Source organism: Leptonychotes weddellii, chromosome 1 (genome assembly GCF_054177405.1).
Source record: "Leptonychotes weddellii isolate Sample4059 chromosome 1, ASM5417740v2, whole genome shotgun sequence".
In the NCBI taxonomy this organism is placed as follows: Eukaryota; Metazoa; Chordata; class Mammalia; order Carnivora; family Phocidae; genus Leptonychotes; species Leptonychotes weddellii.
In genome coordinates this window covers 109,096,618-109,123,980 of record NC_138369.1, presented here as the reverse complement: position 1 = coordinate 109,123,980, position 27,363 = coordinate 109,096,618, and the positions used below count along the sequence as shown (strand labels likewise).

Sequence of the window (27,363 nt, the reverse complement as noted above, 5' to 3'; positions counted from 1 at the left end):
ATATTAACTGAACACCAGTGCTAAGAACTGGCAAAACAAAAATGAAAAAGACACATGCCTAATCTCAAGGAGTTTACAGTAGAGTGAAGGGAAGATAAGCCTATTGGCAGTTACAGAGTGTGTTCTTGAATGACAGAGTTATTGACAGAGGCTTTAAGGGTTGCTCCAAGAGCCTTAAAAAGGGCCTCTAATGTAGACCCAGGCCACAGGCATTGAGGACTATTTCCCTCTCACACTGGCATCTAATCTGAGTTATCAAGGTTGATTGTTTACAGTAAAAAAACTAACATTTCTTAAGCATACAATGAGCATTTACTCTGTGCCAGATACTGTGCTATGTGCTTTGCATGCAATTCATTTAGGCCATGCTATAATTCTATGAGGTGGATGTCCTTAATCTCCTTCCTTTACAAAGGAGGAAACTGAAATGCAAAGAAAACTAACTTGCTCAAGATACACAGTTTATGAGAGGTAGACTCACAATTCAACTCCTGCCTGTCTCACTCTGAGCTCAAGAGTTTAACCATTGTACTAGCTTGCCTTTCCATAGGAGCTGAGTGAAGGAGGTGGAGGAGGAGAAGAGGTGGGGAGAAAGGAGGGTGGAAGGGCATTCTGGCCAGAAGGGACATTCCAATGGGAGAGGATGATAGAGCTAAGGAACTACAAGTGGTTTAGACCTCAGAGAGGTAAGGCTGGAAGGAAGCATAAGCCAGATAAAGAAGGACTCTGTGGGCTGAGAAAGGGGCCACTGAAAGATTTTTCACAGGGAAATCACATAGTCAAATTTGTGTTCTAGAACAGTCTTTCTCTGTGACAGTGTAGAGACTGGAGTTGAAGAAAGTAAATGAAGGTGAGCATCCACTGAGGAGGCAATCCAGATGAGAGGTGAGAGCATGAACTTGCAGTGAAGCTGACAGACTTGCTGACGGAGAGATAGTATGGAGTGAAGGAGAGAAAGGAGTTCATGGTGGCTCCTGAGACAGACCCTGGAGTACCTGGCTGAGTAGTGACGATGACCCCGATTCAGGAAGAGCAGATCTGAAAGTGAAGATCGTAGAGTTTTGGATCTTGTTTTGAAATGTCTGTGGGACTAGTCTGAGGACAGCTTTTCATAAATAGTTTGCATGTGCAAGACCAGAGCCCAGGAGAGAGAGAGCTGGGCTGGAGACATGGATTTGGGAATGGTCGGTGAATGGGTGGTGGTGGAAGTAGGGGGAATGGAGTGAGAGTGAGAGATCCTACCAGGAATACCTCAGGGGGATACCAGTGGCCACACAGGGAGAGGAGAAATGAGACCCTGACGAACATGATTTTTTATTATATTTTACATTTATATAGTGCTCTAGATTTTACAAAAGTTTTCACTTAATCTCTTTTTTTTTTTCCCCAAAAAAATCTGTGTTTGGGTGGCGGCTGGGTGGTGCCCTTGGTTAAGCATCCGACTCTTGGTTTTGGCTCAGGTCATGATCTCAGGGTCATGAGATCAAGCCCCAAGTCCAGCTCTGTGCTCATTGTAGAATCTGCTTAAGACCCTCTCTGCCCCTCCCCCACCCCTCTCTCTCTCAAATAAAATAAATAAATCTTTTTTAGAAACTGTGTTTTAAGGGTGCCTGGGTGGCTCAGTCGTTAAGCGTCTGCCTTAGGCTCAGGTCATGATCCCAGGGTCCTGGGATCGAGCCCCGCATCAGGCTCTCTGCTCCGCGGGAAGCCTGCTTCTCCCTCTCCCACTCCCCCTGCTTGTGTTCCTGCTCTCGCTATCTCTCTCTCTGTCAAATAAATAAATAAAATCTTTAAAAAAAAGATGTGTTTTAAGTTTTTTTTTTTTTTTTAAGTAAACTCTATGCCCAATGTGGGTCTTGAACTCACGATCCCAAGAAAAGAGTCACATGCTCCACCAGTTGAGCCAACCAGGTGCCCTACCCTTCATTTTATTTTTGTGATGAATAATTGGCTGGCATGAACTACTTCCATTTATCAAGTGAGGAAACTGAGGTTCAGAGAGGGTCAGTGACATCCCCAAGATCACATGATTCATGAGACTAGAATCAAATGTCCTGGATTCCTATTTTCCTGCTCTCACTTGCTGAGCCAGGCTGACCTGAAAACAAAGTCCTCCATGATGGATTTCCCCTTTTTGTCTCTGGTGCTGTCTCTGACTCACCCCTCCTAGCTGCGGCCACACACGTGGGAGTGCTCATGATCACTTTGACACTAGTTCACTGAATCCTGACCTTTTTCTGAGCTCCCACAGCTAAATTAATCTTCAGTAGTGCTTCCCAATCTTTTTTCCTGCCATAGGCTTGATTACATTTGTAAAAGTATGCCGGGGGAACTGGAGGAAATAAGGAGGGAATCAATCTGTATGGGCTTGAATGATAGAATTTGTGAGATTTATATAGAGGATTATACAAATCGTTCTCAAATAGAATATGGATGCTGATCAATTTTGAGTAGCTATAAAAAATGGTTTTGAGTTTTTACCTCCATGAAACACTGAAACATCAATGTCTTGTGGCCCCCCTGTAATCCATTTGTGGCACACCTGTTGGGAAGCTCTCCTCTCTACAGTTTATAACTATTTAAATACAAGTTCATTATTATTGCTATTGAACATAGATAGTCCCCAAGGTACATCTATCCAGGTAGTCCTATAACTTATTGTCCAAACCAGGACATTTTTAAGAGTGATAGAGGCTGCTATTAATAATCATGCCAGGACAACTGTTTTAAACCAGAATTATTCCCAAACAAATCTGGACAGAGGCCCAGTCTACTTTTATTCCACTTGCCAACATTTAGCATAATCAAGTCAAAGTTGTAGAATGATTCCTGGGCTCCATCTTCTCAAATCTGACTGTTAACCCTCCAGTGAACCACCCCCCATCCCTTCCCTCACCCCCTGGCTTCCTGTCCCCTGCAATAGTGGCAGAATACAACCACTAAGTTCCTTAAGTGGCACGTACAGTCAGTCCTGCCAGTCAGTCCCACATTGCTGAATCTAGCCTCAGTGTTCCCACGATGTCTGCACGCTTGTATCTCACAACTTTCTTCCTGTTACTGCCTCCCATGCCCTCTCACTGTAGCCTTTAGCTAACATTCCACACATCTTTCAATACCCACTCAAAAAGTATCTCTTTTAGAAACTTTCCTTTTTCCCCAGTGAGCCTTAATCTCTCTGTCCTGTATACTCTGCTGGTATTCATGTGTGTGGGGCCCATGTATGTTTCTTTCCTTAGGTGGATGTTTCTTTATGTACAAGCTCCCCACCAAATTCTAGGCTTTCTCAGCTATCATAGACATAATTCCCCTCTTACCTGTTTTAGGGTTTGGTTTTGGTTTGAAGATCATCCATTGTAGATAAAACAGGAATTCATGGTTCTGCTTACTTTCAGTCTTCTATATTACTTCATTTGCCCCAAAGAGCAGACTTAGTGCTCCCATGTGCCTGTGACTCTGAATTTAACCCCAAACGGTTTTTTGCTACCCTTTGCAACGTTTTTTTTTTTTTTTGCAAGCCTCACTGTTTTCTGGATTTCTAACTTTCTCATTATTATTTTTGCAGATTGATGCTTGTTTTTGAATTTGTAATGATTTATTTGGCTGCTTCTAGTTAAACATTAGGCCACCCCCTTAAAAAGATCACTGGTGAATGCCACATTCACTTGATATTGCTCTACCTTTCCCTTTTCCTCTTGAATGGATAATTGACAAATGCTTCATGAGAAATTAATTTGACTGACCCTGTTCTGTGCTGCCTGTTCCATAATATCATCCCTGCTCTGGGATTCACATTACCTTTACTGTCACTGTTCTGAAGTCTACTCTTCTAAAATGCAAGATGTTTATCTCACTCTTCCTAGTTTATGCCTCAGTTCTTAGGATCATTCTGTCCCATGCTTGCAGGCTCTTCCATTTCATGGCACAGTTCTTCCCTGTTAGTGAGAAGCAAGTCCACGGCAGCAATAATTCCTGTTTCCTTGACTTTCTTAGCAAGTCAATTCTGCTGGTAGAAAATGATCTGCTTTTGGGGCACCTGGGTGGCTCAGTCAGTTAAGCATCTACCTTCAGCTCAGGTCATGATCCCAGGATCCTGGGATCTAGCCCTGCATTGGGCTTCCTGCTCAGCGGGGAGTTTGCTTCTGCCTCTCCCTCTGCCCTCCCTTCCCCCCCCCCCCCCCCCGCTCATGCTCTCTCTCTCACTCTTTCTCAAATAAATAAATAAATAAATAAATAAATAAATAAATAAAATCTTTTAAAGAAATACGTAAAGGACTTGAAACAGTATCTGACATATACACATAAGACTATATATATATATATACATATAGTCCAGATCTGAGTTTTGACAACTGTCTGCAATATACTCCAGTAGTAATATACTGTTTTGTATTCTTTTATTTTCACGGTTATTCTTGTCAGTCTACTACTGCTCTTACTGGTAGACTGGAATCTATATTAAACTTCTGCTGGCTGTGGCTACTGGGTTTAACTCCTGGCTTCAGCACTAACTAGTTGTGAAACTAGTTAGGCAAGTTACTTGAACTCTAACCTTTGTTTTCTCACCTATAAAAGTGAGATAATGATAATGCATCCCTTGAGGCTTGTTATATGGACTGTGTGTGATTGCATATATAAAATTCTTGCACAATCCTTGCTGTAAAGCAAGACTAAAAACTGCTTCCTATGGTTAAAGTTTTAGAGTCTATGGGCTGAGTTTGCTGATGTTCTAACTGAATAGATCTATGAATCATCATCCTCACAGCTAACTCATACTGTTCTGTTTTATGTATATACTCAATCTTTATAAGAATCCTGTAACGTAAGTACTATTACTATTCCTATATTGTAAATGAAGAAACTGAGGCACAGAGAGGTTAAGTATCTTGCCCAAGTCACACACCCAGAGCCAAAACTCTAATTCAGGCACTCTGTCTTTGTAGTTAGTGCTCTAAAAGTCAAAGAAATTGAATGTCTCTTAGGCTTTCACTGTCTCATATCAAAGATCTCCACTGGAGTTTGCCAAGGTATCAATTCGTTTTAGAATATGATGTCACCTGAAAAGAGTTCCTTAGGCTTTAGGTATCTAAGATACAGTTGGTGACATGACATTTTGTTATATAAATTAAAGTCCTTTATTTGAATTCTGTCTCAGTGGTGGGCCATCTTGCCACATTGTGAAAGTGGTGAAGAAGTACTTGCAAGCAGGGTTGATCTTTTTCTCAACAAAGGGCTTTGGATTTGCTCAAATGCTTGCCATCTTTTGGGTGTAGAGATCTTTCCTGTACCCATGGAAAAGATGACTTTGACTTCTAAAGTTATTAAAGGCAGGTGTCTTCAGTCGAACACCATAACAGAAGAAATTCACAATGGCCTCTATCATTTGGTAACAACCATATACTGGGCTTTGGGGTGATAGCAGTTCACAAAACACACGGCACTTGGCCTTCCTAAAGCTACAATCCAATGCCAAATATATGTGGCAAGAAAATATAGTGAATATGGAGAAATTTGTTGGCAGGCAGATGGTAATTGAAATCCTATAAAGACATGAAATCCCCTTTGGAAACAATGTTGAATGGGAAGAGGTGGTACCAACAAAGGGGACAGAACAGGGAACAATGAGGAAAACTGGGGAAATAAAGTGTTAAAGAAACCAGCAAAGAGTAGTATCAGGAAAGGGTGGTAAACTGTGTTGAATTCTCCTGAGAGATTGAGGGACATGAAGATGGAATGGGGCCCATCAGCTCTACATCCTGGTGTTCTCCTCAAGGTATCAGCCACAGATGTACTCCCAAGCAACTGTGGATTTTACATTTCAGGGTCTCAATCTATAGCCTGTTTGTTAGAATAATTTCAAGGATGTCTGCCAAAACTAAGTTTTGACTGGTAATGCTCATCTTATTGAGCTATCATTTCTCACAGGAAATAGCCAAAATAAACTTTATAGCTTATGATTAAAACCTGAGATGGAAGTTACTGATGGATATTACTGAGGTACTAAATAGCTATATATAAAAATAAATATAAAAATTATATACATGTAACTATTTAGTAGATTAAAAAATATTTGTTTAAAAAAATTTAGGTGCACCTGGCTTGCTCAGTCAGTGAGCAGGCGACTGTTGATCTCGGGGTCATGAGTTCGAGCCCCATGCTGGGTATGGAGAGTGCTTAAAAATAAAAATGATGTTGAATGAGAAGAGGTGGTGCCAACAAAGGCAGAAAGAAAAAGTAAAATAGCTAATTTCCCGAAAGAGCTAATTTTAAATTTATGTTGGTTGGTTCATCTATGTGGAAACCTATCTTAAAATGTGGAGTCTTAAAAAAAAAGCTAAGTAGCTTTTTCTGTCTGCTTCAAAATGAGGTTCACATCAGATGAATATTAAACTTTCTCCCCTGTAGGTTGATGCCTATTAATTCTATAGTTAATAGTATACCATAAAAATGCACATACTACACTTTTGTCAAGAACAGTGGGCCAGTATTTTTTAGGACACACCATGTGCTAGATTCGAGCCTTAGTTAGCAACCACAGAAGCCCTTACTGACTAAAACCAGTAACTTGTCAGTCTTATTTCTTCACATAGCAAATTCAAACTGGCATAATTCTGCAACTTAAATGAAGATATTTTGGATAAAAACAAGAACATTATTATTGGTTATGTCTACAGAAGGAATCTGTTTGGCAGTGATTTTCAATTCCTCTAAAAACATGATTTCCCGAATCCATAAAAGCCTATTTTTGGGTAAATCATAGAACTTTAACTGCTTAAAAAGTTGGACTTTCATTTGGGTGTTGTCAGTGTTTAAATGTCTTTATGCCATTCCCCACACCATCCATTTTTTTGAGTCTGAAAGAATGTAAAAAAAACAGCAAACAGATGCAGAAATAAGGGTATTCCAGGAAAACAGCAGGTGTACAGTTCTGAGGTGGGCCAGCATGGTGCCTACCAGAAGCTACTTCTGTTGAGATTCTGAAAGGTATAAGAAGTTTGAAGGAGATCTTTATGTAGCTGAACCATGGGTAGAACTAGTCCCAGTCTTGTGTTAGGATCTATTTCACTGTTTTAATTATGCTAACTCTAGGTAAGCTAACAGTAAAATTATGAAAATTATGAAAACATACAACAAAAGTATGATTTTTCAAGAATAAGTAAAGACTTTGGTTTTCACTTTATGTGAGGATTGTTAGCTTCCACCCCTGCTTATATTGTAGGGCCCTGTATGTCAAGAGCACTTCCAAGTGTTTAACATATCTGTCAACCTCAAGGAGAAGGACCAGTGACCCTTAGCATAGTACTGGGCACCTACCATTATAACACCCAGTTGTAAATAGTCCACTTCCTGGCATCCTTGGGGGGTGGTGGTGAAGGAGACAGTATTTAGGCAGCTTGCACTTTCTTTCATACTTATACTACATCATATTATATTCTCTTTAACATATTTCCCTTTTGAAAAAAAAAAAAGATGGGGCACCTGAGTGGCTCAGTTGGTTTAACTGCTCAGTTTCGGCTCAGGCCATGATCTCATGGGTTGTGGAATCAAGCCCCAAGTTGGGCTCTGAGTTCAGCGGGGAGTCTGAGATTCTCTCCCTCTGCCCCTCCCCCTGCTTGTGTACGCTCTCTCTCTCAAATAAATAAATAAATCTTAAAAAAAAAAACCCATATTTCCCTTTTGTCTTCTAATTCTAACCCAGTTTATTATCTCAGTAAAATTAATCTTTATCCCCCATTTCTTTTGTAATCCCCTAAGAATGACTATAATTACCTCTGACAAGAAGACTATACTCAAATCAGGGATAAGGAAATCTATGTGCTTTGAAGGGAAAAGAATTTTTATTTTTATTTTTATTTATTTATTTTTTTTTTAAAGATTTTATTTATTTATTTGAGAGAGAGAGAATGAGAGACAGAGAGCATGAGAAGGAGGAAGGTCAGAGGGAGAAGCAGACTCCCCGCTGAGCAGGGAGCCCGATGCGGGACTCGATCCCGGGACTCCAGGATCATGACCTGAGCCGAAGGCAGTCGCTCAACCAACTGAGCCACCCAGGCGCCCTAAAAAGAAACAAGTGCATCAGCCTCTGTAGTCCTTGAGAGAACCCATAAGTCCCACTCAGATTATCCATAATTCCCATATCCATTGTCATTGCTCTCTAAACTGCCTCTATGCATCATCGCAACCTAAAATGCCAAATAAACAAAACCCACAATCAAATATTTCTAATTTTATGCCTTGGTTTTATTTATTATTATCCAGGTTTGGAGTTAGAAGACTATCAATTAGGCATATTGTTTGTATGAAAAAATATGTTCTGACTTTCAGACCACCAACTTGAGAGCCACAGACGGACCTGCAGTTATGTTATTTTTGGTCCACATTGTATATTAAACATTTTTATTTTTTATTTTTTTTACATTTATTTATTTATTGAAGTCATCTCTACACCCAACGTGGGGCTTGAACTCACGACCCCAAGCTGAAGAGTTGCATGCTCTTCCAACTGAGCCAGCCAGGTGCCCCTGTATATTAAACATTTTTAAATTCATTGCCAACACCTAAAATTCAGAATGTTTCACACAACAATCTGGGCTTCCTGCTTCTCTTGAAAAATTAGATCATCTGGCAATAGTAGGCCAGAATTTCCATATCACACAATCACCTAGGGAAAGCAGCAGCTTCATCCTTATTCTGGGCCTTGTTTCTCCAGTTTGCCACAAGCCTCCCATTCTCTGATGTCTAATAACCTATTTTACTCATTTGCATTAGCTGCTGTGGCCCCTGAAGACATGAGTTTAAGGCTTCTACAGTGTTGAGTGTTGCACAGAAGTTGGCTAACCAGGGCGCCTGGGTGGCTCAGTCAGTTAAGCGACTGCCTTCGGCTCAGGTCATGATCCTGGAGTCCCTGGATCGAGTCCCGCATCGGGCTCCCTGCTTGGCGGGGAGCCTGCTTCTCCCTCTGACCCTCCCCCCTCTCATGTGCTCTCTCTCTCTCATTCTCTCTGTCTCAAATAAATAAATAAAATCTTTAAAAAAAAAAAAAAAAAGAATAGACTTTAAAAAAAAAAAAAGAAGTTGGCTAACTGAGGAAACCCAGCACAGTCCTATGTTCTAATTAGATACAGGATCACGCTGAGATAAAATCAAACATCCACCTTTCTCACCTTCCCCCATGGGAACACTATGTGAACATTTGTAGTCTATCCCCAGCAAAGGGTTGGACACTAGACATGCCGAAGACCAGAAAGAATTGGATCCAGCAGAGGAGAAATAATACTTAGAATAACAGAGAGTAGGCCCTGCCTGGGACTCAGAGCTGGATTGGGGCCCTGGTTCTGGCCCCCAAATAGAGGGAAATCATTCAATTCATTCAAATTCAGTTTAAATTTTGATTTGTAAAACAGCAGGGCTGTTACAGGTGTGAGGAGGCTAAAAAGTAAGTTTAACTCTTCTCCAACACTTTGGATACATTGTGTTCAAAATGAAAATCAAATTTGAAACTAAAGGGCTGACCAAGATCTGATTGCTTCCAGTTAATATAATTTAGCAATGTCAGAATAGGTTCACATTGTTATTTTACTATTATATTCATTGTTTATATCACATTATTATATTCTTTATTGTTATTTTAAAGTCCAACAATATTTTAAAATATTTTAGTGTTTGTTTTTTCTTTTTCTTTTTCATTTTCTTTCTCCTTTTCAATTTCTGCCCCCTCTTATTTCTCTGAGTCTTGAGACATTGCAGAGTGGAGATCTTCCTCATTAGACTGGACCTCTTCTTCCTCTTCGTCTTCTTGTTCCCACCTTGTCAGGCCCTCAGCCTGTAAGGTCCATCCTTATCCCTCCATCCTCCGTGAGCTCATGGATTTTAACAAGTACCATCTTAAGAGATGTCATCGTACTTGTTTACCAGAGTCTGAAACTCTTACTACATTTGGCCTCTACCTGATCACGCTGCTCGTGCAGCTCTGAGGGCAAGGACTGGGCCTTTCACAGAGTGAGGCGGGCTCTCACGAAAGGCATTTTTAGGCTTTGGTGCCCTCTCTGCCCGGGCCTGGGCTCCTAGGCCAAGTGTCCAGCTCCTCGCTCCGCCTGCCCGCCTGACCTCCGTGGCCGCCTGGCGGCGCTCCAGAGCTCCCAGCTCCCTGTCTCGGCCAAGTTGGAGGACGAGAGTTAAAGGTGAAAGGCAGAGCCGGAAGGGTGAGGGCCCCCGGCGGGGAGGGGCCGGCCGAGCGGGAGCTAGGCGCTGGGAGCGGCCGGCCTTTGTGACCCAGAGGCTGCACCAAACCTCCGCTGCGAGAGAAGCCAGGAAGGAGACGCCTCCCCTGTCTCCTGTCCCCGTCGGCTTTTAGGCGACCTAACGCCCTCCCCGCAGCCGTTCATCCCCCCGCCCCGGCTGCTCGCCCGCCTCCGGGCTGGTGCGCGCCGACGGCCGCAACCGGGGTTCCGTTCTCAGAGATCGCGGGGGAGACAGACATAGACCAAACCTCGCACGGAGAACGGAGAGGTGCGACATTGGAGACGCGTTCGAGCCACGTCGTCACACACGGAGCCTGCAGAGCGGGACTGTTCTCTGCGGAGCAGGGGCGGCTCGGGGGTGGGGGACTTCACAGAGGAGGTGTCTGGAAGGATAAATAGGAATTCAGGGAACGGACCGTTCAGTCCTGAGGGAGGCCAGCAGTGCTCCTTCAAACCTTCTAGGGTGCCTTGCGTTGCAAGCCCTGCTCTTAGCAACATTGTCCCAAACCCGTTCACCCATTACGGTTGCAATGAAAATCAGTAACAAGAGCTCTCTAGGACACCTGGCTAAAGGGGCACCTGGCTAACTCAGTAGAGCATGTGACTCTTGATTTCAGGGTTGTGGGTTCAAGCCCCTCTTCGGGTGTAGAGCTGATATTAAAAAGAGCAAAGAAACACAACTTGTTTAATGAAATACTGAACTAGACCAATATTTCTCAACTTTAACGTGGAAAAGAACCATCTGGAGAGATTCCAAAGTCCCACCCCCAGAGATACTAATTAAACAGGTAGAGTTGGGGAGCAAGAATTTGCATTCAGGTGCTGCTAGTCTTTGAACCACCCTTTGAATAGCCTTGGATTAGACAATTTGTATGATTGCTTAACAGTGATCATAGAGATGAGGTAAAACTGGTTCTTTTTTTTTTTTAAGATTTTATTTATTTATTTGACAGAGACACAGCGAGAGAGGGAACACAAGCAGGGGGAGTGGGAGAGGGAGAAGCAGGCTTCCCGCTGAACAGGAACCTGATGCGGGGCTTGAACCCAGGACCCTGGGACCATGACCTGAGCCGAAGGCAGACGCTTAACGACTGAGCCACCCAGGCGCCGGAGGTAAAACTGGTTCTTAATAATTTGTTAAAACAGGTGGGTTTTTAAAATTAATGATTTGCTAATCTATTGGTGAGCGAAGCTCCTTTTGTCTCTTCAGTTGGGAGCTCTCTCTTTTAGTGGAGCCATACTTCGGCTTCCTTGGGTTTTGTCCTGGGGATAGGATGGGGGTGGCGGAACAGATGTTCTTAAAAAGTATCATAAAGACCAGATGCAAAATAATCAAATTAAAGCTATTTCAATACGTTAAAATACAGTGCCAACCCTATTCTTCTTAGGGCCACAGAACAGTAGTCCATCCCAACTTTCCAATAAGCCTTGCTCTTCTGTACCTTTGTGTGTTAACCATGTTATTCCACTGGGTGGAATGTCCTTCTCCCCCTTTTCTCCTGGCAAATTATTTGTTCTTAGAGACACAGCTCAAATGTCACCAATGCTGTGGACACACTGCAAGCTCCTAGGGGTAGAAATTGTTATTTCTTTCTCCGTGTATGTATCCCTGGTACTTATCACAGTATTGCATTGCATATATCCACCTTATGCAGTGTCAGCTTCTTAAGGATGGAGGCTATGTTTGTATTACCCCTATCTCCCTACTAGTCTTGGTGGGTCTGGTATGCAATAAACATTCAAATGTTGCTGAACAAGTGGATGACAAATAGATTCATCCTCTTTTCCTTGTAGTGGGATATCTCACGTGTAAATTCACCTCAGGAGGGCAATACAGTCATCTGGTGTATAGATACTTTTATCTAAACTTAATATTTTAGGGGCACTTGGGTGGTTCAGTCCATTAAGCATCTGCCTTCAGCTCAGGTCATGATCCCAGAGTCCTGGGATCGAGTCCCACATCGGGCTCCCTGCTCATCGGGGAGTCTGCTTCTCTCTCTGCCCCACCCTCCTCCCCCACTTGTTCTCTCTCTCTGTCTCTCACTCTCTCTCAAAAATAAATAAATAAAATCTTTTCAAAAATAAACTTAATATTTTAGATATTAAACACATTAGATTGTTTGTTGCAATTGTGGATCTTGACTAAATGTTTGTAAGGAGTAAATTTTTTCTGTTTCCTGAGTCTGTTAAAATGAGAAACCTCTCCTGGGGCAGAGGTAAAAACCTCCATTTTTAGGGACTCCAGATTCTATCACAATGGGACTGATGGGCCAAGGAATGACTGAGCTACATTAACTTGAATCTGCTGGCTATAGAAATTCCAAGTGTTGTAAAGCTCTTGTACTGTTAATTTTCTTAGGCACTGTTAAAGTTGGCAAACAGGTCCTGCTAACCAGCCTAGCAGATCTGCTGGCAAATATGCCTCTAGCAGAATAGAGTTTGAGATACATTGCATGACCTACTTCCCTTTCCCACCCTGATTTTAAACCTTTCATTCTTAAGTGTTCAAAACCTGTGTGATGGGAGAGACTCGGCTTTAAATAATGGTTTGGTTAGTGATTTTCATCTGAACTCTGAGTATTAACATTGAGCATGATGGGTCAGTCAGTTGGGCTTTTGGATTCTAGTACTTGCTTTGTCACTTTGAGCTTTATGATCCTGGGCAAGACATTTAACTTCTTTAAGCCTCAGATGAGCATAAAATGTGTGTAATACCTGCTCTTCCTATTTCACAGGTCCTTGTGAGATTCAAACTGGTGAAAATTCAAGCGGTCAGAAACTGCAAAGCACTGTACAAAAGAGTATTATGATTTTTATAATTTATTACATGTCTTATATAGTATGCAGTGATTTATTATAATCATGTTCTGAATGTACACAAAGGAGTCTTAATTTATTATAATCATCATCTGAATCTGGCCCTTCAGACATCTGTAGATATCTATAAAAATCATTTGCTTTATATCTTTTGGATTTATATGACATTTAAGAAACAATTTTCAAAGGTCACATCTAATTTGCTGCTTCCTGCACTTTACTTAAAGCAGAAGATTACCCCAATTTCTGGATTATCCTGTGTAACACACTTGTGAAGTCAGGCGGGAGGCAGGAGTGGGCTAGCTCTGAATTGTATAGCAGAAGGGAGTTTGGGAGATTTTGTTGTGAAGTTTCGTTCTTTTGTGCTGTCTTTAGTCAGCTGCTATTTGGAACACTCAAATGAAAACAAATGCTTCTTGTCCTGGCAGTCAAGGGAGGCTTTTAGCAGCTCAAGTAGCCTCATGAAGGACATTTGTTTATGACCAGCTGTACATGGGGCACTGGAAAAAAATTTTGATCCCCAAGACTCCGACCGTGTCTGTCCTAAGGAGCTCACAATTAGTTATTGCTATTAAAGATAACAGAAATGTGAATAAAAACACAAAAGTGGTGCCTGGGTGGCCCAGTCGTTAAGCGTCTGCCTTGGGCTTAGGTCATGATCCCAGAGTCCTGGGATGAGCCCTGCATCTGGCTCCCTGTTCGGCGGGAAGCCTGCTTCTCCCTCTCCCACTCCCCCTGCTTGTGTTCCCTCTCTGTCCAAAAAATAAATAAAGCTTGTGTTCCCTGTCTCTCTGTCAAATAAATAAATAAAATCTTTAATAAAAAAAAGAACGCAAAGTAATTTTTTCAAGTCTCATTTCAGTTGTTCATGGGTGTGTGTATGGAGAAGAGTGAGAAAGGAAACAGGACCCCAGAGAGAGAAATGTGCTGGTGAGGAAGAGTTGGAGGAAAGGGGGAGATGGAGGGTGCCTCTTCGGCCCGAGTGGTCAAGGCTAGACTGTGCTAGAGCAGCTGACCCTGGGCGAGTCATGTATCCTATCCTTTCCAGGCCTGAGTTTCCCTTTGTGTAATACGGGAGGCTAAATGTTATTCCAGATGTAAAATCTTCCAGTTTTCTGACATATGTTTGAAACTACATTGACTCTTGAGTGTCAGTTGAGGGTGATGGTTAAGGGTTCTGGAACCAGAATGTTTGGTTCAAATCCAGCCCACACTTCTTGCCTGTGTGACTTGGTCTGAGACTCCGCCAACACTGGGAACAGTGACTGGCAGAGAGCAGATATCAGTACGTTGTGAGCCATTATGTATCTTGATGTACCTTGATAGGATGTAGGAGGCTTTTGGAGCTAAGCAAGCACCTTGGCAATGTAGAATTATTTGTTTTCTGGGTCATAGTAAAAACTAAAAAAGTTTAGCAACTGGAAAGAGACAAGCCTGTTCTTTTTGTGCTCCCCCAGATTGAATTGCAACCCTGGGAGTGAGAGACAAGGTGAAAGTTTTAGTGTGAAAGGGTGAAGGTGTCAGATCCTATAGTTCTACGTTACCTTGCTAATTGAATGGCAGTGAGATTCTCCTCAGGTTTGCTTTGTAGCTTGTAATGAAATCCTTGAATAGGAGGCTAAACCAATTTGAAATTTTGTAATAGAACAATCTCATCAGAGAATCCTACTGTTACATAATTATATTTGTGTTTCACAGGTTGGCTTAATAATTCTCTCCAGTGCTTTGCTGTATGGAGAGAGTGCAACTGTGGCCCAACCTGAACTCTTTTGGTCCATGCCTACTCTCAGAGTGTGAGACAAAAGTTATTTTTTTTTGTATATATAATATACAAATATATAATACTGGGTAAAAGAAATAAGAGAGGAAGGACAGGTGTAGGAGGGGTCCCTTACCAGATGGGGATCTGCCAAAGACCTGAGCAAGGCTTCTGCCAATTCAGGACCTCAGCAGAGAGGGAACAAACAATAAGTAATGTGGATTTCCTCCTCACATGCAGTTTTTTTCCTCTTTTATCTTGTAACTGGGGCCCAGAGAACTTAGGAAGCTTGCCCAGGTCATATAGTTAATAAATGGTGGAGCCAGGATCTGTCTCTCTGCAAAGTCTGTGCTCTTTCTTCTCAATCATTTTTCCTTAACCCTTTCTGCCCTTGTTCAAAGAATTTCAAGTCAGGGATAATGAAAACTGATTCTTCACAGCCTTTTCTTCTGAGGAAGCCTTGAAGATGGGGTTTATATCAGTTAAAGAGCTTTGCTACTTTGAAGTCCTTCTGTATCACTCAGTTTAGGAACATGCAGCTGGTGATTTAGCCTGGCTCTTCCAAGCTAATGTAGCAAGACTACATTATATGACAGGCTAAGATGCTATGAAGGCCTGACATAAGCAAATAAAAAGAGGTAACATTATGAGCACTTATATTCTAAGTTTTATGTCAGGTATCCTTTGAGAAGCTCTATAAAGTAGATAAAGAAACTGAGGCAGACAGAGGTTTGGTGAATTGCTCAGAATCACCCAGCTAGAAAGTGTCAGAACCAGAATTGATCCTTGGCCAACTGACCTCAGAGTGCACACCATGAAACACTGTGCTATGATCTGAATGAGTAGGGAAGGGGGAGGGATGAAGTAGAGGCCGTGGAGTGCTCTCCATGCAAATTAAAAGTAGTTAAACCTTTGAATATGGGAAATGACGTGGGTAGTGAGTTACAATAGATGTTTTAAGTATTTAATGCTGTTGGTTCATGTTGAAATTTGACCACAGGCTAAGTTAGTATTATTATTTCTGTTTTACAGATGAGAAATCAAGACACAGAGAGGTTTAGTAACTTGCCCAAGATCCCACCCCTGGTAAAGTGGGGGAGCTGGGCTTTTCACTCAGGTACTCTAGGGCTGGAGTCTGTGCTGTTGACTTTGGCACTATACGTGCCTCTTAGGTTGAGCCTTTTATTTCTACACTCCCCCTGCCTTCACTTCCCTTATGTACCTGATCTTCCTGTAGGTGTCTGAATTATAGCACTTGCCCAACACCTTTACATCTTGGTTTCCAACCCTTTTCTTTGCTACCTGTGCTTCATCTTCCATTAAGCCACAATGTAGGCTAGAAACCTTACTGGATTTCATCCCAGGAAGAACAGACAGAAGTAATTCCTTCCTTCTCTGAGCTCATGCAACCTTTTATCTAGATCTCCCTTACTGCTTGTATTGCTTAGCCAACTAACAATAGCTCTTGGTTCTCCTCTATTTCCCTAAGCTCCCGAAGATTGTCTCTTTCTTCCCCCTTAAGCTTTCCTGCCCATAGAATTGAATTCATAATTTACGTGTTGAATGAGTTAACAGAAAACAACCCTATTCACAAACATAACAACTAACTTGTATATTGGTAAACGGAGTACAGCCTCTGCTTTGCTTCCTTTGATTCTTGCTTGTCCTTTGATCTTCGGCCATAATACCTGGGTAGGGACCCAGTGGCCCACCTATTTTGTTGTGTCTGGTTCCACTGTGGTGTAATGAGTACCCTTATCCCTTCCATGTCCTCAGGCAGAATTTCTCCCCCAGATCCTGGAATGATTATGGGGGCAAGTTTAAGACCCATACCACTGCCCTAGAGTCCTTCAGCTGGCCAAGAATTGGTCAATTCTCAACCTGTGGGGCTCTAAAAACTTGGCCTGCTTCTTTGTGCTACTGGAATTTTCCAGCTACTTCTAAGGAGATTTCAGGAAACTTTGTTAACTCAGGAATGTTTTTTGGGGTGGATCTGAATCCCACTTCACAAACTCAAGGATGCAAGAAATAAAACTTCATCTGTATTTCGAGTCTACATTTTTAAGGTAGAACTTCATTCCCATAAACTCCCCCTAATTGCTCTTTACTTTTAGGTTTTGGAGGGTCTTGTATAATGTTGAGGCATAACGAGTAGGGGAGGCCATCTGGGTACTCATCCTTGGCTTACATCTTTGTTGCATGCAGTCTTTGGTGTTTGAGTCCCATACATTGCCCTGGAATATCCTTTGTTCTAATTTATAAGAGCAGTTTAGGTTCATTAGTGCTCTCCCTCTATTCCCATTGGACCCTTGAGAGCATATAAGGGGCCATGGCTAATGGAAAGGTGGTCTCAGGTCCATCTGCAAGACACTCATGCAGCCCTTGCCACTTTTATGCCTTTATTGGACTATGGAATCATTCAGCTGCTCTTGCACTAGTGGAGGCCTGAGGAACTCTCTGAGGTCATTTGAGGCACCATCTTCTTAGACATACCTTGCAGCCACTCTTCCCTAGGATCTTGCCTCCTTCCAAGGTTCTGTCTGGGCATGGGGCATATATCTACTGCTTTCAGATTCCACAGACATATCTGGGAGTTGCTGTGTCTCAGGGGTCTCTCTTGATTGGATTTCAGATATCAATCCATACATTCCTCACTTCATCTCCAACACTTTCTCCTCCCCTCTCCCACTACTTAGTTTGGAGAATCATTTTCTATTCCAGGAGACTTCTTATTCATCATGTGATCTTCTACATCAGTGTCTATTTTTTAATTCTCCCAAGGATATAGGCTTTGAAAATCAAAAGTATGAAGTCACTCCCGCTTCTTTGCTATTTGTTCTCATACCCCTTCCCTGAAGTAACAACAACAGAAAGACTGGGATAGTGAGAAGAGCTAAGGGAGAGGCACGTGGGTGGCTCAGTCATTAAGCAGCTGCCTTTGGCTCAGGTCATGATCCCAGGATCCTGAAATCGAGCCCCGCATCGGGTTCCCTGCTCAGCCAGGAGCCTACCTCTCCCTCTCCCGCTCCCCCTGTTTGTGTTCTCTCTCTTGCTGTCTCTCTCTCTCTGTCAAATAAATAAATAAAATCTTAAAAAAAAAAAAAGAGCTAAGGGAAACAGTAGATATTGGAGGAAAAGTTAGATAATATTTACAATTTTATCATGCCACATGATATCACCCAGACATGCGAATGTCATCCCATACTGAATAGGAATACCCTCCCCCAGCACTGTAGTAATGTGCTGCCGAAGCGAGCACTACCCCAGCACTGTAGGCACTTAGACAGTGATCACTATTATTAACAATAGTAAGAGTGTTTGGTGACAGATTACTGTTTGAGTATCTCTGTTTTCAAATTTTGAAATAATCTTGGTATTTTCTGGAGGATAACTATTTTTCATTCTCTCATTTATCAATGCAATTCCAAACATTAGCACGACTTTTAGCACCTGTTTGACCCTACCTGACTCCCCATCTGCTCATCTGTTTTTCCCATATAAACTGTCCCTTCTTGAATCAACACTTCTTTTTTTTTTTTTAATATTTTATTTATTTACTTGACAGAGAGAGAGACAGCGAGAAAGGGAACACAAGCGAGGGGAGTGGGAGAGGGAGAAGCAGGCTTCCCGCTGAGCAGGGAGCCCGATGCGGGGCTTGATCACAGGACCCTGGGATCATGACCTGAGCTGAAGGCAGACACTTAACGACTGAGCCACCCAGGCGCCCCTTGAATCAACACTTCTGCCCCCACCCCACCCTGGCAGTATTGTGAACAAGGCAGATATTTGTTCAGAAATTCTGTTAGTGCAAATGATCATAAACTGACATGGCAGAAGTATTTTGGGAAAGATATGGACAAATTGAGTCAAGTCTGCATGCACTCAGAGCATGCAGTGCATAAAGGAAACCTGAGGTGGACTCTGTAAAATGAACAATCTTCTCTAATCTGTCTTGTAAAGACAATTCACCTGTTTTACAGCTTTCCTATAGTTGAAGAAACTCATATATACTTTGTCGTAAGTATTCAGTAATCTTCATTTAACTTAAAAAAAAAAAAAGTCCAGAAAGTAACACAGCCAAGCCTGTGATTTTCTTCATATTCATTATTTCATGCTTATCAAGCTACTTGTTCTGTGAGAAATGGGATGGATCCTGTGTGTTCTCTGTTAATTGAGAAGGGTTTATGTGTGAACTCTAGAAATCTTAGTGAATGCAGTGATTTTTAGCTATGTCCTGGCAGAAATCAATATTCCCCAGTAAGCTGACATTTTACCACAAAACTCAAAGGATGATTGCCTTTTCCCAATTTGACAAAACCTTAAATTAATGGTTCAAATTCTGTGTGTGTGTGAATTTATTTCATATCACACACATTTTTTTCATAGCAAGCACATTATCAGTTGTTTAACTTTTTCAATAAATTTGGGCAATTGATAAACAAATTGAATTATTTTATTAATATTTATTTGTTCTGCTGCTTATATTACAAACAAACAAATATTAATGAAATTACTGGAATAGCTCTTCATGGTTAGATTAATTGCCTGTTGTTCTCATTTTTCATAAACACTGGCCAAAGGTTTGTGGGTTTTTTCCTTTTTTTTTTAAGATTTGATTTATTTGACAGAGAGAGCACAAGCAGAGGGAGAGAGAGGGAGAAGCAGGCTCCCTGCTGAGCAAGGAGCCCGATGTGGGACTTGATCCCAGGACCCTGGCATCATGACCTGGGTGGAAGGCAGCTGCTTAATCAACTGAGCCACCCAGGCATCCCACTGGCCAATGGTTTTATAATGCAGTGATTTCCAACTCTTTTCATGGCTGGGCATATGTATACAACAATAATATTTTACATGGGACACTGGGGTAAGGGGCTCTCAGGAGCTTGGCTCCCCAGGGGTAAGGGGATCAATATTATGGCACACCAGTGTGCCTCAGGCACATGCCGGGAAGCCGTATTATGCTGTATCACAGACTTTTTATAGTCCTGATTTCTGCTACTAGTAACATTGTTTCCTTGACCTTATGATGGCATTAAATATTTCAGTAATCATCAGTGTTCTGTTTCGTATTTTTCAGAAGGGCACTGCTACTCTCTAGCTGTCCCTCTACCCTAGGTTTGAGAGCCACTAGGAGATACAGTATCTAAATTCATGCACCTGTGCCAGGAAAGTTTCCAGTCACTCTTTGACACTTGTGAGCCTCTCCGTTGGACTAGCCACTGGCTGCCTGATGGCTTCCAGTTCTCTGGCTTTGAAGCATGTCCATTAAGTCTTACAGGGAGGTCAGTTGTATAAGTGTACTCAACAGGAAGACCTTGTATAAGATGTGGAAAGAGGGGAATACACTCTATAGGATCTTTGCTGGGTGGATGACTTGGGTTTCTTCTCTCTTTGCTCCTTCTCCAACCAGATAACTTCCTGCAAAGACTTAATGTGGAGCTCAATGCCCTCAGGTTCCAAGGGGACAGGATGGCAGACTGTTTATTCCTTGCACATTTCTGAAAAGCTCCTGGTAATGTCTGAGGTGTTCTGCTTCTCAGTGCTAGGACCAGAGTTACCTCTGCTCCTGGCCTCTCACACACTCATTTCTTGCTTCACTCTCAAAATAACAGCCACGCTTAAGTAGATAAGCTGTAAAACACTTTAAAAATAATTACAGTAAATATGAAACTTCCATATCTTTTATTTGCATTTAAATAAAGTATTCTTCCTCTAGTCTTAGTATCTTATTGGCACTGTGATGTGCTGATTGAGGGGAGAATAAAGGACTAAATCCTAAAATTCACAAGTTCCAGAATTACCACTTATCCAGCTAAATGTTTATGTTTGCTTAATTTCTAAGCCTTCTTGATAAAATGGGACTGATGATACCTGTCCAATGCCCCTCTCAGAGCTGATCCAAAAAATACGATCTCATGTATGAAAATACTTTGCAAATGCTAAAGGCAAAAAGTAAATATAATTTGTTATTGGATTAAAAGTGGCCAGTGAGTCCTGAAGAGTATTGGCAATTGCTTGTAATAATTCAAACACCAGGAGTTGGTGAGAAAAAGTTGACTCGTGTTCTCCCTCTGTGCTCCCTCCCTTGCCCTGCAGAGCAACCTGATACACAACCTGGGCCTGAGCCATCATCTGCTCGCACTGAATTTTATCATCGTTATTTTTGGCAAGAAAAGCGCGTGGTCATCGGCCCAGGTGAAGGTGACCGACACTGACTTTGACGGTGTGGAAGTCAGAGTGTTTGAGGGCTCCCCAAAGCCAGAAGAGCCTTTGAGACGCAGCGTTGTTTACATCCACGGAGGCGGCTGGGCTTTGGCCAGTGCAAGTACGTCCTAGTCACCTTCGGGTCTTTTGGGGCTGTGGTTTGCCCTGAGCAAGATGTGTGATTGAGTTTGACTTCCTTATTGGGTGAGGAGAGGAGGACCATTTGACTTGGTTCCCTTGAACAGTCTCAGTTACTCCTATTACCCCAGCAGAATTATTAATAGTGTCCCCTTTTCACACTCGAAAGGGTCCTGTCTTGGATGATTAATTATATGATTACCCTACATAAAGGTTTTGCCTACCTGTTTATTGCTTGTTAATGCAGGCAGACTCTTTTGAAAATATTTCCTGTGACCTATATCCTAGGCTAACTTATGTGAAGTGCTGACGATAGCTTTCAGCACCAAAACAAGCCAAAGTTTCACTGGGCCAGAATATGAGGAAATTATCTTTTGCCGACTTGTGTTTTGAAAACATTTTTCTATGAAGTAGGACCAGTATTTATGAACATACATGATAACTCATCCACATTTCATCTGCTTATGAAACCAAAGATGAAAATATAAAAGGTATACCACCATTAAAAGGAAACAATGTTGCAAAATTCAAGAATATTCTCTTTGGTGCTTGGTAACTTTCATGAGTTATGAAAGGCAGGCAGCCAAGTGCAACAGCCTAGCAGAAAGCATACCAAGGAGGAAGTAAGGGCCTTATCTCTGCCTGTAATTATCATGGAGCTACTTTCTCGTGTTCAGCCCAAAGCTACTGGCATCCCCTATGGCTCTTTTTTTTTTTTTTTTTAAGTTTTATTTATTTAAGTAAACTGTCCGCTCCACGGGAGCTCGAACTCATGTCCCCGAGATCGAGTCACATGCTCTTCCAACTGAGCCAGCCAGGTGCCCTGGCATCCCCTAGGTTTAAAGGTAATGACAACTTGTTCTAGTTTGTTTGTGGGTTTTGTTTGTTTTAATATAGGCTCCACACCCAACGTGGAGCCTGATACAGGGCTTGAACTCACGACCCTGAGATCAAGACCTAAGCTGAAATCAAGAGTCCGAAGCTCAACTGAGCCACCCGGGCACCCCTTGTTTGTGTTTTTAAATAGCATTTTTTTAAATGTGACAAAGGCCAAAAAAGTATAACTTTTTCTAGTAATCACATTTCATATTCATTATTTATTCTTTTATTCCTGGATTTGTTCATGTTTTCAACAGATGTTTATGGAGTACATAGGTTTGGCCAGGACTGCGGGGTTTCCTGGGGTTCGGGACTTCAGTATTCGAACAGTTATGTACAAACCTATACCTGTGGCTATCCCAATATGTGCTAGGGGGTGAGGATACAGAAGTGAGTAACAGAAAGGATTGCATCTATAGTATTGGACACTTGCCAAGTGAGACATTCCTCTGGAGGCCAGGAAGTGTAAGTACCAGGAATGGCATGGATTACAAATCCAGCTGGCCTTGTCCACATGATTTTGATCACTCCTGCCAGAGGAAGAGCTCAGGCTGGAGACGCTATGCAGATGGTTATGTAGTTATTAAAATTGTTTCTGTCACTGCAAACCTTTGGATCCTCCTTCTAAGAAATGCTAAGATTTCCTAAAATTCTAGTTTTTATGTGTTGGCTTTAACAGAATTTGCTGTTCTTTAAATTGGAAGAGTGCAATTGAATTGCAGCAAATGAAGGTATTAAAACAAAAATTTCCTCCAAGGAGGAAACTGTTTATTTGCTGTGATTTTTGGAAAGGCGTACGTTTGAAGAGCTACAAAATCAGAATTAATTTGGTGCATTTCATATAGTCTACTATGAAATACATGTCCAGTTAGTTAAAAACACATTCAAGGGTAATCTAATGTGAATTTCCTGTTATTTTATACTAATTACATTTTATCAGAAACCAGATTTAATTTTTACATCTGTATATGTAACCCTATAAATAAGACATATGTTCACATTTGCTTTTTATTAGTTTTATTATTAATATCTTAAGTCCAAGTCTCAAAGTAATCCACAATGAGCAGAATTTAAGAATTGACAGTATTAAGTAACTTGTTTAATACTGATTGTTCCTTTGTCTCTTTTAGAAATCCGGTATTATGATGAACTGTGTACAGCAATGGCTGAAGAACTGAATGCTGTCATTGTCTCCATTGAGTAAGTAATTAATACTAGTAAAAGAGGGCACCTGAGTGGCTTTGAGTCACTTAGTGGGTTAAGTGCGCTGGGCATGGAGCCTGCTTAAGATCTCTCTCTCTCTCCCTCTGCCTACCCCCGCACCCACCCCCCACCCCCGCCGCCTCCCTGTGCATACTCTTTCTTGAAAAGAAAAATACGGGACACCTGGGTGGCTGAGTTGGTTAAGTGTCTGCCTTCAGCTCAGGTCATGATCCCAGAGTGCTGGGATCGAGTCCTGGGTCAGGCTCCCTGCTCAGTGGGGAGTCTGCTTCTCGCTCTGCCCCTCCCCCTGCTCATGCGCTCTCACTCTCTCTCTCAAATAAATAAATAAAATCTTAAAAAAAAAAAAGAAAAATACTAGTCATAGAAAAAATAGTTTTTAGGAAGGGATCTTAGATAGCCATCTACTTACTTTATTTTACAAGCAGGAAAATACAGTGCAAAATACACAAAAGATGAAGGGGTTTGCCCAAGGTCACACAAAATGATTTCTGATACAATCAACAATTTCTTGAACTAGCTTTATAGCACCTTGAATTCTCTTTTTATTTTAGTTTTGCAAACTTCTGGAAAAGGAATTAACTGAAACTAAGAAAAATACGCAATCGGTTATCTACAGCAAATGATTTTGCTTACTGCCTTTTAAAATTTAAAAACCAATCCAGAGTTGGAAAAGCCATGCCCTGGAGTTCCATTCTGTAACTCAGACCTTGTAAATAGAATGTGTTCAACAAATCTCGGTCAATGCAGTTATTGTCGTCATCATTACTCATCGTATTAAGAAGAATATGAGTAAGAATTATAACAATTGTGGTGATGGCAATAATACAAAACCCTGCTGCCTCTTCTGTAGCAGGTGTTTTATGGGTGCTATTACATACATTGTCTCTCCTCCTTCAGATCGTTGTTCAAATATCATCCTTCCAGCAAGACCTTCCTTGATCCTGCTATTTAAAATTGCAACCCACTTTTCCTCTGTTTCATTTTTCTCCAAAACTGTCATCAACCTCTGAGAGATCATCTGTTTGACTTATTAGGTATTTATTGTACTGGGTTGAAATAGATGAAGTAAGTTCTGCGGAGACAGAAAATTTGGGGATTTTGGCCTGTTTTGTTCATTGTTAATCACTGGCGCCTGGAAACATCCCTGGCAGATAGTGAGCATTCAACCAATGTTTATGGAACGAATGAATAGGAGTCTTTCTTTTTGTTTTTGTTGTTGTTGTTGTTGTTGTTTAAGATTTTATTTATTTCTTTGACGGAGAGAGAGACAGCTAGAGAGGGAACACAAGCAGGGGGAGTGGGAGAGGGAGAAGCAGGCTTCCCGCCGAGCAGGGAGCCCGATGCGGGGCTCGATCCCAGGACCCTGGGATCACGACCTGAGCCGAAGGCAGACGCTTAACGACTGAGCCACCCAGGAGCCCCTATTGTGTTTTTAAATATTTTATTTATTTATTTATTTGATAGAGAGAGAGACAGTGAGAGAGGGAACACAAGCAGGGGGAGTGGGAGAGGGAGAAGCAGACTTCCCACTGAGCAGGGAGCCCGATGCAGGGCTCGATCCCAAGACCCCGGGATCATGACCTGAGCCCAAGGCAGACGCTTAACAACTGAACCATCCAGGCGCCCTGAATAGGAGTCTTTCTTAATTCTCATATAAATCATTCAAGATAAATATTTTTATATTTTTCTCTTAGATGAGGAAATGAGGTCACAGAGCTAGCCAGTTATATAAATAGAGTGAGGCTTAAGCCCACATCCTGAGGCTCCTATACTCTTTGACCCAGTGTCCAGCCAGTATTGAAGGACGCTGATAATGCCAAGGGATAGGGCTATGATCACACTGACCACCTTCCACACTCCGAGCTTATCCAGAGCTCCTCTTCCCTCTGCCTCTCTCTGCCCGCTGTTCTTCTGTTCATGCCTCATCCCCTCTGTGTGCCTGCCTCAGATCTGAGACCTAAGAGAATCCTTTCATCTGCAGTCTCTCAGAAGGGCTGGTTTCCCAAGTCATTTGGGCAGCGATGACCCTTGAACATGAGACTTAGAGTCACACAGAGCAGTGCGGCGCCTGCCTCTTGAGCAGATTTGCCTCCTAGAGAGCTCTGGACAGCTCCTGGCTAGCTCTGACCTCTCCACAGGCCCCCCAGATCACCAAAGGGCCCGTGGTGCAGTTTTGAAATGCAGGAGCCTTCTAGTGAAGGCTTGCATCTAGCCAGGGCAGCTGGCCGGGGGAAAGCAGAGTCTGCTGAAGTAGCTGGGCTCCCTTATGGAGCAAGGCCCTATAGCTCAGAGCTGCAGAACCAGCCTTCCAGCAGTTTCCTGTGTAGCTCTGACTCCTCAGAGGCCTGAGGACGGGGAGGGAGACTGCACCTGCTTTACTTGGCACCATGAGGATTCTCCACACAGGATCTTACCATCCCATGGAAACAATGGGCAACATGTCTAAATTCTTCCTCGATGCCCGTCCCCACCTGTGAGCATCTGTCTCCAGGAAAATAGGTGTTCTCTTAAAGTCTAGGCTTATTACACAACATATAAGGATGGATGGGATATTTTAAGATGTTTTAAGAAGATCTCTTTTAAATATGGAAGGGACTGCTTTCATCTTAACTTTCCATTCTGCCCCATGTCGGTGGTACGGTATCCACAAGTTTATCACTGGGAGGCACCACAGCAGTAGGCAAGGACCATTACCCATGACCATCTGACTTCAGGCAAATCATTTAATGTCATGTGCAAACTGGGCTGAGGAATCCTTCCTGTGTGTCTAGAATGTGAGCTACTGGGAAGAGAAATCCTGTCTTCCTTCCTCTGGTTCCCATCACTGAGCTGAAGACTTAGAACATATATGCTAAGTAAACATACTTTGAGTTAGGTTAATGACTGCAGAGAACTGTCATGAGAATTGGTTTGGACAACTGAGGTAAAAGGGCTTTAGATACTCTAAAGCACTAGACAAGTCTGGAGGATTAGTGCTGTAGTCCATAGAACGGAATGGTCCAACTTACAAATTTATTTATCAGCACCTGTTTGGAGCTCACAGCTCTCTTTGCAGAAATCAAGAGTGAAAGTGGTTAGAATCTAGGCTAGCCAGCCCACAAAGAGCCACATAACCATGCATAGCCAACATCACGTGATCATGGTTCTCTTGGAACGTATATTCAGAGGTCTACCTTGGGAACATTATTTCATCTCATTCCCCTTTCTTTTATTCCAGAAATATTTATTGAACTTCTGTTATGTGCCAGTTACTATGTTACACTCTGCTAACATCACAGTGTAAGACAGACATAATTCCTGCCCTCATGGAGTTTACAGTCTAGGTGAGAAAATAAACAGTGAACAAGTAATGTTACATTGTGATAAGTGATGTGAAGTAGAAGGCTAAGTAGTAAGGAGGCATCAAATAGGTAAGATCTTACCTAGTTTGAAGGGTCAGAAAATTCATCCCTTAAAGAAAGCAATGTTTGCATTGAGCTCCTAAAAATGAGCAGAATCTAGTTCGACAAAATGAGCTGGTCATGAGAGTCCAAAGTGGTGTAATGAGAGGGCTTGGAGGAAGGGAAGGAAGCAGAGAGCCCTAAGGGAACAAAACAAGAGAGAAGACAGATGGAGAGGTTTCTGGTGATGACTAAGGAAAATAAGAAAGAAAAGCAGATGATCTTGAGAGCCTTAGGAGGATGATAGACCCTTGGTTCTCCTGGAATTCTACCTTCTAGCAGGGAGCTGTCTGGGGGCAACTTCTCCTTATCCGTGAGGCCCACAGGAGTTAGATGGTGGTGGCATGGCTTAGTTCCTGTGTGGTGTGGCCCTGGGGAGGGTTATAACCTGAGGAAGCTGGTAGGCAAGGGCTGGGGTCAGCCCCAGTAATGGAATCGCTCCCACGAAGCCAGTACTGGGAGCTGGCACATCTCCATTCGTGTTGCTGGTGTTGGCTCACGCACAATTCTGGGGACCCAGCAACTAAGGTAGATAAAGGTCTCAAGTTATAAAACTAGGCCATGCCTCTGCTCAGTTGCTTCTATAATACCATGCTGCTTTTACATATTAATTGCACAAGTATTTGTTAAATAAATGCAAAAGTTCATCTTATACTACCCAAGA

General features: G+C 42.2%; 1 protein-coding gene across 2 annotated transcripts in view; it reads left to right on the top strand.

Annotated features, from left to right (window-relative positions):
* NCEH1 (neutral cholesterol ester hydrolase 1) overlaps positions 1-27,363 on the top strand; it is a 45,532-nt gene that overhangs the window by 5,731 nt on the left and 12,438 nt on the right. For both annotated transcript variants that reach the window (XM_081829683.1, XM_006733596.3), the window contains exons 2-3: positions 20,911-21,139; positions 23,166-23,235. In XM_081829683.1, the coding sequence (XP_081685809.1) occupies positions 20,911-21,139; positions 23,166-23,235 (299 nt within the window). The remainder of the gene's footprint in view (positions 1-20,910; positions 21,140-23,165; positions 23,236-27,363) is intronic.